General features: G+C 39.5%; 1 protein-coding gene across 1 annotated transcript; it reads left to right on the top strand.

Moving 5' to 3' along the window:
• Positions 1 to 619: 619 nt before the first annotated feature.
• On the top strand, positions 620 to 2,350 carry LOC145101842 (uncharacterized). Its single transcript, XM_079039123.1, has 4 exons — positions 620 to 643; positions 846 to 1,242; positions 1,313 to 1,464; positions 1,833 to 2,350. The coding sequence occupies exons 2-4, from the start codon at positions 1,002 to 1,004 to the stop codon at positions 2,046 to 2,048; spliced, it is 609 nt and encodes a 202-aa protein (XP_078895249.1). The 5' UTR covers positions 620 to 643; positions 846 to 1,001; the 3' UTR covers positions 2,049 to 2,350.
• The last annotated feature ends 13,889 nt before the right edge of the window (positions 2,351 to 16,239 follow it).

Genomic DNA, 16,239 nt, shown 5'->3' with positions numbered 1-16,239 from the left:
AACATAGATCCAAGGTATTTAGGGTTGCATGTACACTTAGGAGTGTTAGAATGCTCAAAACCCAACATATAAGTACAAGTGTTTTTGTTCTGCTAGGTGTCATGTGTAGTGTGATGAATACAGGTGCTTTTTACAGTCTTAAGCTAATACCAAGAATTCCAACAATTCGAAGATCCTCCAAGATCAACTTATAGATGTTACTTGACTTGGTCTTATGGGTCTTTTGCACGGTCACAATGATTATTCGTTGATAATAAGTCTTTGGCGGATTATTTCTACACATATGAAAAAAATAACAAAGCATATTACTGGTATCAACGTTAGGAGCTTAATTTATAATAGTCAGGATCCTGAATGTAATTTCGGGATCCTGGCCCCAACAATTGCCCCCAAATTAGTCATGCAAAATATTTTAGGTTAGTCTATCAAATTTTAAAGGTATAATTTAGTCAAAAGTGATAAGATTGTGAAATGATAATCGGATAGGGTAGTTTTTCTAAATCCTAACAGTTTGAATTCTAGCCGTTAGAGTAGGTCACATCAACCTTTTACCTCTCCGTGATTCCTGTATAAATATGACATCCAACAATTTAGTTTTTCCTTACTCTTTTATCCCCTATTTCTTGACGTCTATCATTTGAAGGTACTTTTCTCATTTATTTTTTCTTTTTGTTCCTATTTGGTTTCGATCATAGGCAGAAAAACAACTTGATCTCGTGGAAACATCATTCCATACCCGATGATGATTTCACAAATCAGAGGATCTTATCTTACGAGGGAACCTGCACCTTCACTGATGATGATATTTAGATGTTGAAGTCATTTGGAACCTTTCTCATTGGCAGGTCTTTAGGGCTTTTGACGCTAGGATTCAACTCGATTTCGTTTCTTTTACTTGGTTTTGTCTCCCCGAGTATCCCTTTACCCTAGGGATTTCTTATCCTTTCTCTGGATTCGTTTCAGAATTTTTTGAGATCACAAAGATCTCGTACATCCAAGCTATGCCAGCGATTTGGAGGATCATCTATTGGATTTATTACATGAATCATTCCAAGGATTTTTCCATCGGTCTAAATGAGCTAGCCTATGTTTACGATTTTACAACTTTCTGGGAATTCCCGCTTTCTGTTGAAGGTAAAAGCTTATTGGTTTCCCCTTGTGTTGAAATCCAAGCCAAGCACAATGATGGTGCTTGGAAAGGGAAGTATTTCTTCATATTACCTCAATCTTGGGTTAGAAAGGGTGGGACTTCATGTTTCTATATTGAGGATCTCGATATCCACTTTTCTTATCTTTTCCGATGTTTTTGCAGCTTTAAAGTTATGCATCTTGGTTCCTCCTGCTGAAGACATAGAGAACATGATCCAACTCTTTTTTCCATTATGTCCGAATCATAGAGGTAATTCAAGCTTATCCAATCCATTATTCAAGAGAGCTTATCTACCATCGTCTCCATGTCGAAATGTAAGGATCCTAAATTCTTTGTCTATATCGCATGAGGGTCCTGACTTCTTCTGTCTAGGATCCAAAAGTATTCGTTCTGGATCCCATTTTACCCTTGATGACTTGGATACAACGATGTCCAGTGGTTAATTGATGATGATGAGAGAGAAGGCTTCCCCCCATCATGAGAGCCCCCATAGATCTGACCATGAAAACTCCGAGATCTAAGAACAGAAAGAATACGAGTTCCGCTGAATTTAGCTTGCAGAATCTTGGGGCGGAAGATGCGCTCCAGAAATAGGTTTCCTTTTCTCAGGCTATAAGAATAAATATCCCCATTCCCTTTATATTTTTATTCTTATCTACCTCTTACATCTTTCTTGTTTCAGGTTTCTAACTGTGGCTCTTCTGAGTTGAGGGTTCGTGTTGAAAAAGTTGAGCAAGTCCTCAAAGAGAAAGAGAAAATATGGAAAGCAATCAACGAGGACCTCCTGAAAAGGATGGAGCTTTTGAGAAAGGAGAAGGCCAAAAAGGAAGAGGAGCATATCGTGGAGATGAAGGAAGTGATCGCCAAGGCAAATTCCAATGCCGTTGTAACCGTCTAGGAAGCCAAGATCAAACTGGATGAAGTCGTGGCTAATATAGGATCCTGGGACTTGACAGGGTGGCACACCATTCTTGCCCAATTGACTGGTGAATCTGCTAAGACTGGACAGGATCCCGAAAGGCAACAGCCAAAGGTGGGCGAGGAGGAGGAAATCCCAGGCGATGATGACCAGTCTAAGGGTTGGGCCTGCAAAGGAGTAGATTAAGTAGTTTTTGGTTTCAAAGGATGTAAGACAATTTGATGTTATGTTCTTTTGCGGGGTTGATAGATAACCCTTTTATTGATATGGTTGTTTTAATATCTCTTTGCATGCTTGATTGTGTGGATGTAGTAGTAGGATTTTCAAAGGATTTTTACAATCAGGATCCTAAGTAGACCAGGGTTTACAAGAACTCTTAGGATCCTAATAACATGAAAACAACTAGTATCTCATTTAGGATCCCAAAATAGTGGAGATCTATTTAGGATAAATCTTCGATAAGAAATACAAGTAAGAATAATGATAGATAGAACATGATTATCTTTGGACCTTGTGACCTTTGGGACCCAATTTCAAGAGAAGCGTAAAATTACAATTTTTTTTTCGCTCTACAGAATCTTAGGGTCCGTTCATAGAAGGATCCTTGATTGTTTCTAATTTAGTGAACTTTACGGAGTCGGCTGTTAATGACTCTAACTTGGAAAATTACTGAAAGGACCTTTGCAACATTATAATATTACAAATTTTACATATTTTCTGAGGAGTGTCCCATCTCCAAGTAATATGTTGGTATCGTAACCCTTGAATACCCTTGGGAATATTCCAAACTTAGTAAATTTATAAGGAGGATCCCAAATCATATGATAAAAATGTTATAAATTTTATTATTTTCTAGGGAAGATCCCAACATAAAAATGTTATGGACCTCGTGTGTTTTATTGGGAAAATCCCAACTTGAGATAACATGAAAATGTTATAAACCTTGTGTATTATTCGGGGAGGATCCCAACTTGAGATGACATGAAAATGTTATAAACCTTTTGTATTATCTGGGGAGGATCCCAAATTGAGATAACATGAAAATGTTATAAACATTGGGTTTCAACTCCAGGATCTTAACTTATGTTAAAAAAAGAGGGTTGCCAAGTCACTGCAGCGTGAAATGATCCCCTTATTTACATTCCATATTTAGATAACATGCGTCCAAGATAGGTGTATAAACCTTAACTCGTGTGAAAGAGGTAATTAACTATTCAAACCTTAGAGGGGATTAAGTACTTGTAACATCCGAAATTTCGAGGCCAAAAATTTCATTTTTAGAATTTAGCATGTAATAAAGCGTGTTGCTAATACATTGTCAAAGTTACATTAATTATAAAACATAAGGTCTTGTCTCAAAACGATATCATTGGAAACAAGAAAGTCAGAGTACGATCCCAGAAAATACCGTGCGGAAATCATGTGTGTGATGCGCCGCTACGCCGCCGGTTCTTTTCCCCTTTGACGAAGAGGTACCTGAAACCACAATTAAAACTGTAAGCACAAAGCTTAGTGAGTTCCCCCATCATACCGCATATCATACAATACCATCGGTATCTTTCAACCGGTAATCATCATCGGTATCTTTCAACCAGTATTCATCATCGGTATCTTTCAACCGGTAATCATCATCGGTATCTTTCAACCAGTAACTGGGGTCTATTCCACCCCTACTACTAGCATACAACAAGTTATAAGCATACAATCAGGCATATCCGAGTACTGACCTACTCTTCGGTCCTAAAGACCACTGTCAGGGGAAAACTATCCCTACCATACACGTAACATATCATACAGATCTATCTCATAACCAAACACGTATCCATACCAAGATAATTATCAAAAAGACAATCATCTTCTAAAATACTCCTACTTGGTGGGCCGACATTGTGGCCTCAGACCCACCCTTACTGGAAGGTAACTCACCTCAAAAGGCTGACTGCTGAAAAGCTGATCCGCAAATGTCTGACAGCTGCTCCGGTGATTCCCCGGCTATATTCCAATAAAAAACTTAATCAGACATTGATACTAATCCCAGGGTAAAATGACTACTTTACCCCTGACCGATTCCAAACCAAAGTCAAGTCAAAGTCAACTTCCAGTTGACCCGACTCGCCGAGTTGGCTTGCCAACTCGTCGAGTCCATATCCAGTCGATTGAGCTGATGGGTTTTGAGCATTCTAACACTTCCTAAGTGTACATGCAACCCTAATAACCTTGGATCTATTTTTGTCTAATTATCATGCAAAGTTGAATTTCCAAGGTTATATTCCTATCTAGCATACATGGGGAACAATTTTAACTTGAATGAAAGATAGAATAACTTACCTTGTTGTTGCTTATGTTCCTTGAAACCTTGTGAGCGTAGCACCCCAAGTGTGATGCCTCAAATGCTTCACACAACACCAAATGCTCTTGGAAAGACTTTTGAGAGAATACACACTTCTTAAAATCGGCCAAGCCCTCTAGTTTCTTATGTGTAGCCGATTTTGGTGGAGAATGGGACTCTTATATAGTGTTGACACATCTAGGGTTACACCATGTAAACCCTAATGTGTCATGACTCTTCATTTCCATGACCCATGGGTTTGTAACTCCCATGGAGCATCCTATGGGTGGAACCCAACTTGATAATCCATGGAGCCTCTTTGCCCACTATACAAGATATGAATGATTTACATAATCAACCCATATATTTAATTAGTTATCCTTTGATCACTTAATTAATTCTAAATTAATTCTTGATCAAACTAATCAAATAATATTATTAATATATTAGAACTTATAATATATTAATAATCTCCAAGTGTTATTACACTCATTTAGTCTATCCAATTGCATGGTGCCATGCAACCCAAATGGACCATGTCGGGTCGGGTCAAGTACAGACCCGAAATAGTTATGGACTTAGACACCTTATCCAACAGTCTCCCACTTGGATAAGTCTAATAACTATAACTCCAGTACTTCAGGAACCGACCGACAATCGTAGCTCTTTCAAGGTCTCTCAAAACTGAGAAGATGATGGTACGCCATTTAAGATAAGGGATCATATAATCCTCCGTTCTAGATATCAGCCGGACAAATACATGGAACAATGTCTTACTTATTGTCCAACAGTTTGTTTCTCGATTTCCGATTTATTTGACAAAGAACTTAATTGAACACATTAACTTAGTTCTGACCGGGCCCGATACATAGGTCAAAACAAAATCATCGAGGGGCCCAGATATCAGCTTCTAATCCAAGAAGGAACAGATAAACTTCGACTCATATGTTTGTTCTACCACTCATTGAATTATACACAAAAGCACGTTTTATAACATCGAGTTACCAATGCGTTTTCGTACAATCAATGCACAACCAACTTGTAAGTAACAAATCATATCTCTAGGTTTGAAGACTTATATGATATTACGGTCTCACGATCACTCGAGATAAAATTCCATGAAGTGATTCCAGTGAGCGTGGGTTGAGTCCAATGCTCAGAACTTATAAGCACTCATGATTGTTGTAGCCTTGTCCAACACCTTAGACCTCTACAACCAATCATGACAGTCTTGATTCATACCTACTTCCGACATATGACCGACTGTGGAGGTTTGAATAATATGTTATACCAAACAAAATTATGCTGGAAGTCAAAACATGCAAAAGAAATATAGTAAACGATCGACAAGAGATAGCAACACTTTACTCATAAATAAAACACCTTTTATTCATCATCTAATGTCAATTACACTTTACAAATTTCTGGGTTATCTAACTACTAAATCTAATATCATCCTTCAGCCCTATGCTCCGAGCATGATGGAGATGCTTAACCCGAGTCAGTCCTTTCGTGAGGGGATATGTTGGGTTCTCATCCGATGATACCCTCTTTGCCACGATGAGTCCTTATTCTATTCGATGTCTGATAAAATGGTATTTTTTGTCATTGTGTCTGGATCTCCCATGATCCCTTGGTTCCTTGGCTAAGGCAACATCACTTTCACTATCACAGAAAATCTCCATTGGCTCTTTAATAGCTGGTACAACTCCAAGGTCTCCAATGAAGTTCTTCAGCCATATCGCCTCCTTTGCCGCCTCGCTAGCTGCAATATACTCTGATTCACAAGTTGAATCAGCCACTGTCTCTTGCTTGGAACTCTTCCAAGAAATTGCTCCTCCATTTAGGGTAAAGACCCAGCCCGACTGAGAGCGGAAATTATCCCTATCAGTCTGGAAGCTAGCATCACTGTACCCTACAACTCTCAAGTCATCACTCCCACCGAGGGTAAGGACCCAGTCCTTAGTCCTCCGTAGGTACTTGAGGATATTCTTTACCGTAGTCCAGTGTGCCTTGCCAGGGTTCGCCTGATACCTGCTATCCATGCTCAGGGCAAAGGCTACATCAGGTCGAGTACACGTCATAGCATACATGATCGATCCTACAGCCGAAGCATAAGGTATTCGACTCATTTCTGCTATCTCAGCCTCAGTGCTAGGGCTTTGTGTCTTACTCAATCTGGTGTTGCTCTGGATGGGTAACTCTCCTTTCTTGGAATCCTGTATGCCGAATCTCTTCAGCACCTTATCCAAGTAGGTTCTCTGACTAAGTCCAATTAGTCTTTTACTCCGATCTCTCAAGATCCTTATCCCTAGAATATAGGTAGCTTCTCCTAGGTCGTTCATAGAGAAACACTTCCCAAGCCAGGACTTAACTTCCTGCAGAGTTGGGATGCCATTTCCTATGAGTAGTATGTCATCCACATACAACACCAAAAAGCTAACTATACTCCCACTAGCCTTGACATACACGCAAGACTCATCTTCACTCCTAGAAAAGCCAATTTCCTTGACCTTTTCATCAAAGCAAAGATTCCATCTGCGAGGTGCTTGCTTCAATCCATAAATGGATTTCTCAAGCTTACACACTCTATTAGGGTACTCGTTGCTGACAAAACCCTCTGGCTGACTCATGTAAACATCTTCAGCCAACTTTCCATTATGGAAAGCGGTTTTGACATCCATTTGCCATATTTCATAGTCATGAAATGCAACTATGGCTAACAGAACCCGAATAGACTTAATCTTGGCTACTGGAGAAAAGGTCTCATCATAATCCACTCCAGGAATTTGAGAGAAACCCTTTGCAACCAGTCTAGCCTTATATGTGTGTACATTACCATCCATGTCGGTCTTCTTCTTGAAGACCCATTTGCACCCTACTGTCTTATGACCTGGTACATTCTCAACCAAGTTCCAAACTTGATTGTCATACATGGACTGTATTTCGCTGTCCATTGCCTCTTTCCACTTGGCTGACTCAGGGCCTGCCATGGCTTCCGCGTAACTGTTAGGTTCATCCAGACCTATCAGTGTCTCATCACTGATAAGTGTATCTCCTTCTGCAGTAATATGGAATCCATAGTAATGCTCAGGAGCATTCCTAACCCTTGTGGAACGCCTCAGAGGTATAGACTTTTCAATTGGCTCAACAGGAGTTTCCTCCTCAAGTTGAGTGCTAGGGTTTGAAGTTCCTTCACCGCTTGACTCTTGAATTTCTTCAAGATCAACTTGCCTCCCACTGTTTCCTTGGATTATGAACTCTCTCTATCACTCTCTAAAGAAAGCCATCCTAGCTACAAAGACCACATTTTCAATAGGTCTATAGAAGAGGTAACCAAAGGATTGCTGTGGGTAGCCGATGAAAATACACCTCTCGCTTCGGGGTTCGAGCTTATCATGAGTCTCGCGTCTCACGAAAGCCTCGCAACCCCAAATCTTGATGTGGTCTAGTTTGGGTACTTTACCAGTCCACATCTCGTGAGGAGTTTTGGCAACTTTCTTTGTAGGGACTAGATTAAGCATATGGGCGGCAGTCTCTAAGGCATACCCCCAAAATGAGATTGGTAGCGAAGCTCGACTCATCATGGAATGAACCATATTTAACAAGGTTCGATTACGCCTCTCAGCCACACCATTCAACTGTGGTGTCCTGGGAGGTGTCAATTGTGAGACTATCCCACATTCCCTTAGATAGTCAAGGAACTCTGAACTAAGATACTCACCACCACGATCGGATCGAAGCATCTTAATGTTCCTGCCCAATTGATTCTCGACTTCCTGTTTAAATTCCCTAAACCTTTCGACAGTCTTTGACTTATGCTTGATCAAGTAGACATATCCATATCTACTGTAATCATCAGTAAAAGTCAAATAATAACGATTAGCATCCCTTGTGGCATGTTTGAATGGTCCACACACATCCGTGTGTACAAGGTCCAACAAACCTTCACCCCTCTCACAAGAACCTGTGAAGGGTGACTTTGTCATCTTTCCAAGTAAGCATGATTCGCAACTATCATCTGACTTTAGGTCAAATGACTCCAAGACTCCATCCTTTTGGAGTTGGCCTATGCGTTTCTTGCTTATATGTCCAAGACGACAATGCCATAATGATGCTTTATCCAAGTTATTATTATTAATAGAATCAATACACAAAACATTATTTCCTAAGTTATCTATAATAGATACAGCTTCATACACACCATCACAAGGTAATGCTTTAAAATAAAGAACATTATTAAAGAAAGCATCAATAGAACCAACTTCATTATTAAACGAAAAGGTAAACCCTTGTTTGTACAAAGCATGAAAGGAAATAATATTTCTTGCCATTCCTGGCGAATAACAACATTTATTCCAATCTAAATTAAACCCACTACTTAGCGATAAAGTATAAACTCCAATCTTGGTAACAGGTAAAGCTTTCCTATTCCCCATGATTAAGTTTATTCTTCCTTGCTCCACATTCTTACTTCTTCTTAGTCCCTGCAAGTCACAACAAATATGAATACCACAATCGGTATCAAGGACCCAAGATTTAGAATGGGGTGGGTTATTAGAAATGATAGTGTAAATACCTGCATGGTTGGGTTTAACTTTCCCATCCTTCACATGTGATTTTTCAATGTGATTTTTCATGGCAATAGAAGCATTCAGCCTCTTTTGGGTCAGAAGAAGGAGTTATGAAACCTTTCTTGGTTCCACTTGAAGAAGAGCCATCAAGGGTCCGAGCCTTGGTACCCTTCGAAGAGCTCTTTCTTTTCTTCCCTCGACTTTTCCCGATTGCCAAAACCGGAGTAGAGTTTGGAGTAGGAGTGTTAACAACCGACTTCCCCTTAAGACCTATTTCTGCGGTCTTGAGAAGTCCCTGAAGTTTTCTGAGTGTGACCTCTTCCTTATTCATGTGATATGTCATGCGGAATTGATCATAGCACGATGGTAAGGAGTTTAAAATGATATCTATTGCAAGCTCCTCAGGGAATTTCACATTAAGCTTCAACAAACGATCCACATACCTTTGCATTTTCTGCATGTGGCTCGTGACTGTTATCATGGAGCAGATGATTTCATACCTCTCTTTTCGTGCACTTTGATGGTATCTTTCCATCAAATCCTGGTGCATTTCATAAGGGTAGAAATCCTCATAAGACTTTTGGAGTTCCGCTGTCATCGTGGCCATCATGATGCATGCCACTTTCGTAGCATCCCTTTCATGTGCCTGAAAGTCAGCGATCTCCTGAGGAGTTGCAGTGGTCTCATCAATCTCCTTAAGCTCCTTGTCAAGGACATATTCTTTGTCCTCGTAGCGGGTAATCATCCTGATGTTTCTGATCCACTCATGGAAGTTGGATCCATCAAAAGTGACTTTCCCACACAAGTTCATAAGGGTAAAGGAGCTATTAGGGTTAGAGCCAGAAGCAGCATTGTTTGAAGACATCTGAAAGAAATGGACAAGATTAGTTTAGATATTAGGAGAGTCCTTAATAAAACACCAAAATGTAATATTAAGGCTAGGATCCAATCACAATATATTATAACTTAGAAGTGGTATGCCGTAATCCAAGCTATAACATATTTGAAAGGTAGGTGAGTGACGATTCACCAATTTCCACCACGAAAACTGAAATATTAGATATTAGGTTTTTGATTGGTTCTTAGAAATTCCTAGATTCTTTGAGATTCAATGAACTTTTCAAAGGCATGTTTCAATCTCGAGTGTGCCCTCCAAGTTTTGTGACCGGGATACCGAGGATCACAAAACGAGGTGTGAAGTAACCATGCAAATCACTTGGTACCCTTAAAGTTTATCACTCAATCGATGTGCCGGTAAACCACACACGCTCCACCGATACTATAATAAACCTTAAGTCACCCTTTACCTACCTTGTTAAGTCCAAGTTAGTGTGCCGGTTAACCACACACGCTCCACCAACGACTTAAACAAAGTGTAAGGTGTAATTTCATGGATTAGCACCTTATTTACATTTTTCCTAAAGTAACTAAGATTGGGAATTTAATAAAACATTTAGTTGCTTTATAATATTCATCATACTTTTAATGAGAATTTATAAGTCCTTGTCTTACCCGTTCGGCTAACGACCCTCCACCGGTCAAGCAAGCGGTGGGTGAGAGTGGACACCCATTAAGTTGCCATTTTATAGGCAACAACCTTATACCCACCTTATAGACCGGTTTTGTGAATGAGGCGTACTAGCGGTAAGACGACTTTGTTCTTATACATATATATATATATATATATATATATATATATATATAATTATTAAATCATAATAATATAAGTATAAGGGTTGAATTTTAACTTTTAAAATTCTAAGGGTTGGAACTAAAGGTTTTAGCTTGACTTTACTTGTTCCAAAACTTGAGGGCAAGTTTTGTAAACTTTCAAAACTTTTCACTTCTTGTAACTTATGAGCTTAATAGAGTAATAAAATGAAGACTCTTCATTTTTCTAACTCTTGTGTTCTTTTAATGGTTTTTTTTAACTCAAGTGACTTTTGGTTTTCCATAACTTGAGGACAAGTTATGGATACCATTAAAACACATTATGATCAAGAATTAAACTACCACATAGGTTACAAATAATTCCTATGATCATCTAAACATCATAAGATCAAGAACATGAACATAAGCACTTTCATGAATCAAAACTACACTTAAAACTTTGTAATTTTGATAACTAGTTGTTGTAAATGAATTAGCAAGTCATTACACCACCTAAAACAAGTTTTCAAGTACCAAAACAGTTTAGGGTAATGTTTCTAATCCATTTCCAGCAACTAAAGTCGAAAATCTGCACTCTGTCGACCCTACTCGCCGAGTGCATTAACCTACTCGACGAGTAGGTTGAAGATACAAGTGAACTCGACGAGTCCCCCTATGGACTCGACGAGTCCAGCAGTCAGACAACAAGTTTTTCGACTTTCTTCAACTTTTTAGCACAAATAACAAACAAACAAACCTGGCTCTGATACCACTGATGGGTTTTGAGCATTCTAACACTTCGTAAGTGTACATGCAACCCTAATAACCTTGGATCTATGTTTGTCTGATTTTCATGCAAAGTTGAATTTCCAAGGTTATATTCCTATCTAGCATACATGGGGAACAATTTTAACTTGAATGAAAGATAGAATAACTTACCTTGTTGTTGCTTATGTTCCTTGAAACCTTATGAGCCTAGCACCCCAAGTGTGATGCCTCAAATGCTTCACACAACACCAAATGCTCTTGGAAAGACTTTTGAGAGAATACACACTTCTTAAAATCGGCCAAGCCCTCTAGTTTCTTATGTGTACCCGATTTTGGTGGAGAATGAGACTGTTATATAGTGTTGACACATCTAGGGTTACACCATGTAAACCCTAATGTGTCATGACTCTTCATTTCCATGACCCATGGGTTTGTAACTCCCATGGAGCATCCTATGGGTGGAACCCAACTTGATAATCCATGGAGCCTCTTTGCCCACTATACAAGATATGAATGATTTACATAATCAACCCATATATTTAATTAGTTATCCTTTGATCACTTAATTAATTCTAAATTAATTCTTGATCAAACTAATCAAATAATATTATTAATATATTAGAACTTATAATATATTAATAATCTCCAAGTGTTATTACTCTCATTTAGTCTATCCAACTGCATGGTGCCATGCAACCCAAATGGACCATGCCGGGTCGGGTCAAGTACTGACCCGAAATAGTTATGGACTTAGACACCTTATCCAACATGAGCTTACTCCCGTCTCTACTCGTCGAGTTAGGCAATTACTTGACGAGTTCTCTTCCTAATTGAATACTCAATGGTCCTTCATCCAACTCGCCGAGTTGTATGAACAACTCGTCGAGTTAATCTTCATCCGATGAACACGTTCTGTCCTCGACTCGCCGAGTTGATGAACAACTCGCCGAGTTCTATGAAGATTACCTTGGACCTGCCAAGTCAGGGCTTTGAATCGCCGAGTCCCTCCATTGATGAGTCTGGCTTCCGACTCACTGAGTCCACCTGTGGCTCACTTCTCTACTCGCCTACTCGAAAAGGGGAAAAGTCTGGGACTCGCGACTCGACTCGCCGAGTTCTAAGAACAAATCGCCGAGTCGCATACATGCAATCTCTCTACACTCGATTCTGCTTGAATCTAGTGCATTCCATTCATAGATCTGGGTTCCTAGGACTCGTTTAACACATAAAGTTTCCAACTTTACGTGTATACAATCATCCATGGGGATTCTAAGGCTCAAAACACACTAAAAGGGGTAGATTTAGGGCTTTCATGCAATATGGCCCCATAAAGGTATTAGACCTAGGCTTCTGGAACTCGAACATAGCCAGATCTAGCAGCTATTCAGCCCATTATGATCCCTATACTACTAACAAGCTTGGAAATAGATCAAAGTTAGCGTAATGGTGTTCTAATGGGGATTTGAGCATAAAAACAGAATAGATCCGAATTGTACCTCAATGAACTCTGTATTAAGTCCTATATTCTTGCTCTCCACCTTCTCTTTTGGTCTTTCCTTCCTTATCTTATTCAAACTTCAAGGAACAAGCACAAGAACACTTCAAATCACAAGGAGAGTGTTAGGGTTCGGTATATGATGCTCTGAGGGTGGAGGAGGCTAACTTGGGGCGCATAAAGGGGGTTTAAATAGGGTGCAAACCATTGAAATTAGGGTTTCTTCCAAATGATGGACTCGCCGAGTCCAAAATATGGACTCGCCGAGTCGCCAACTTAGACGTGCTCAAAATCCCGTCCCTACTTGACGAGTCTAGCCGACGACTTGTCGAGTCCAAGGCTAAAAATGTAAAATACTCAGATAAATCATACATACCAGGAACCAGGTGCTACAGTACTCCTATTCGTAGGAGAGATGATCAGTCTCCATTCTTAGGAAATTCATATTGTGAATCATAGGATGTTTGTAGTTATGAAATCTTTGGTGCCAGTGGTCTTTTAAATGTTAGGATCCTTGTTTATCACGATCCTTGAATATTCATCTGTCAAGATCCTTAAGTGTCATGATCCTTGAGTCCCTGCGCACAACAAACATTAGCTAGGGATGGGCGTTATCCTAGTTAACGCCCATCTGATGCTTAAGTCAGTAATGGTATTTGAAGAGAATAAATAGTAATAAAAATAGTGGGTAAAGGTAAATAACATGTGTACTTTGAGTGTGTTGGGAAATGACTAATCTTACTTACATGAAATAAGCTTTAAGATGTATAACATTCCAAGATCTTGGCTGGATATTTCCATCAAGGGTAGCCAACCAATATGCCTCCTTTCCTGCTTTGGCATTTATGTGATATGGTCATTTCATTTTAGGTGCCAGTTTACCTGCATTAGGATCCTTGGTATTTTGGAAAGTTTTACTTAGTACCAAGTCTCATGTTTGGAACCTTCTGACTCTTATATTTTTGTTGTACGCCTTGGTGATCCTCTGTTGACGAGTAGCGATGTGAATCGTGGCAAGATTCCTAAGTTCATCTATTGTATCGAGATCCTGTGCTAGGATCCTGTCATTATTCTCTTGGTTTTGAAGTAGGTATATTGCTGTTGGGATTATCACTTCAGTGGTAATCATTGTGTTCATTCCAAACACTAAGGAGTATGGGGTTTGGCCTGTAGCTACCTTGGAAGTGGTCCTATCTTCCTACAATACGAAAGGAAGTTCTTCTTCCCATCTTCCTTTATTCTCATCCAACATTTTCTTCAAGTTGTTGACTATGGTTTTGTTGTTGGACTCTGCTTGACCGTTGGCTTGAGGGTGGAAAGGAGTGGACATCACCATCTTGATTCTTCAACTTATGCAAAAGTCTCTTGTCCTTTTGCTTATGAACTGGGATCCATTATCGCATATAATTTCAACGAGGATCCCGAACCTGGTCAAAATACTACGTTTAATGAAGGAAACTACTTCTTTATCTCTTACATGGACGGAAGCTTTGGATTCTATCCATTTTGAGAATTAGTCAGTCATCACTAGCATAAAGACCTTTTCTCCAGGAGCTACTGGCAATTTACCCACTGTTAGGTTTAGGATCCTAAAAATGCTATAGGATCCTCAAAAGCTCAGGATCCTCAAACCTCAGGATCCCGAAAGTACTTCAGGATCCTGACTATTATTTTTATTATTATTTATAATGGATATATATATATATATATATATATATATACTCTTTTGTCTTTCTCACATGTGCAAAAATAACTGGTCAAAGTAATATACTCAACGGATAGTCATCACAATTATGCAAAAGACCCGGAGGACCAAGTCAAGCAAACGGTTAATCTCGGAGGATCCCGAAATTCTCGGAGTTATAGTTATTTAGGTTTGACTATATAAAACACTTGTAATCATCACACTACACACGATTTTCTGGCAAAATACTGTCACTTGTACTCATACTCATTCTATTTTCTCTATACTTATCATTTCAATTAATAAAAACATCAAGGCAGGTGATCATTATCACCTCCTAAGGTTTTATGTCGGAGATCCTAACAAGGATCAAAGGCTTTCCTTGTAAACAAATTGTGTTGCTTTGATTCATTTTACTTATTTGTTTTACATTGAACATCACAACCTCTCATACACTTTGGTCCATTTTAGTTCAATTATTTTTTGACCAAAACAATTTGGCGCCCACCGTAGGGAGGTGGTGTTCAAAATCCCTCATAAAATTTTGTCTACTCAATCGACCATCTCCTCTTCCTTGTCTCCTCCTATTTCCTTTAAAAACCTTCTAGCACCACCAGCTGGAGCTCCCAAGAAATTATATGAAACTCTGAAGAAAAACACCTCTCCGGTTACTTCGGGACTCCAGGATCCTCCTGTGCTGATTTCCAACAGCGAGATCTTTGCTATAATGAAGAGACTGGAGTGACAGGTTGTCCAACAACAGGAAGATAATAGGACGATCCTCAAGGAAACGGATACAATGAGGATGAAATTCCATAAGCCTCAGGAGGCAGTGCCCTTAGTCTTGCAGCCCAAGATCCTGAACTTCGACAACTTAGGATCCTCAGTGATCTATCGCGAGAATCAGGATCCTAAAGAAACGTTTGTTACTTCCAATATTAGGGATCCTGGTAACTCTATCAATAATAATAATTTTACAACTAACTAAATGGATCTTGAACCAGGTATGAGCTCGATCATGGCCAAGGAGCTACAACAGCTAAGACAGATGATCTCAAGTATGCCTGGAGTAATTCAACCGGTGCCAGAAGCATCCCCCACAAAGCACATGATCTCTAAATTCATCCCAACGATAGCTGGCACTAAAGTTCCAAAACACCTGCATACCCCCAACATGAAGCCAAACGACGGAACCACGGACCCTGAGGAGCATGTAGCACATTATAATGAGAGGAAGGAAATCATTCCTATCCCCACACATTTGCAAGAAGCTTGTCTATTCGAGGGATTTGGTTCTGCCCTCACAGTATCCACCCTAAAATGGCTCCTTAATGTTCCTCCTTATTCAATCACATCATTCGCTCATTTGATTAATTTATTTAATAACCAGTTCTCTTACAGCAGGACATTCGAAAAGATCACTAGTGATCTCTGTCGAGTGGTTTAGGATCCTCATAAATCCCTTAGGACTTTTGTGAACAGGTTTGGTAGGGAATCCTTGAGCATCCTAACATCGACATGGCTACTGCAGTCAAAGCCTTCAAAATGGGTTTAAATAAAGATTCTCCCTTATACGAGGATCTCGTAATGACCCCATGCAAGAGATTGGACGAATTTAGGAGCAAGGCATTGAGATTCATCAGACCCGAAGAAGACAAGAAGAACCAGAA

This window comes from Lactuca serriola, chromosome 1 (assembly GCF_051521515.1).
Source record: "Lactuca serriola cultivar US96UC23 chromosome 1, Lser_US96UC23_V15, whole genome shotgun sequence".
Lineage (NCBI taxonomy): Eukaryota > Viridiplantae > Streptophyta > Magnoliopsida > Asterales > Asteraceae > Lactuca > Lactuca serriola.
The sequence above is the reverse complement of the archived record's forward strand: the minus strand, read 5'-3'. Positions and strand labels throughout refer to the sequence as shown.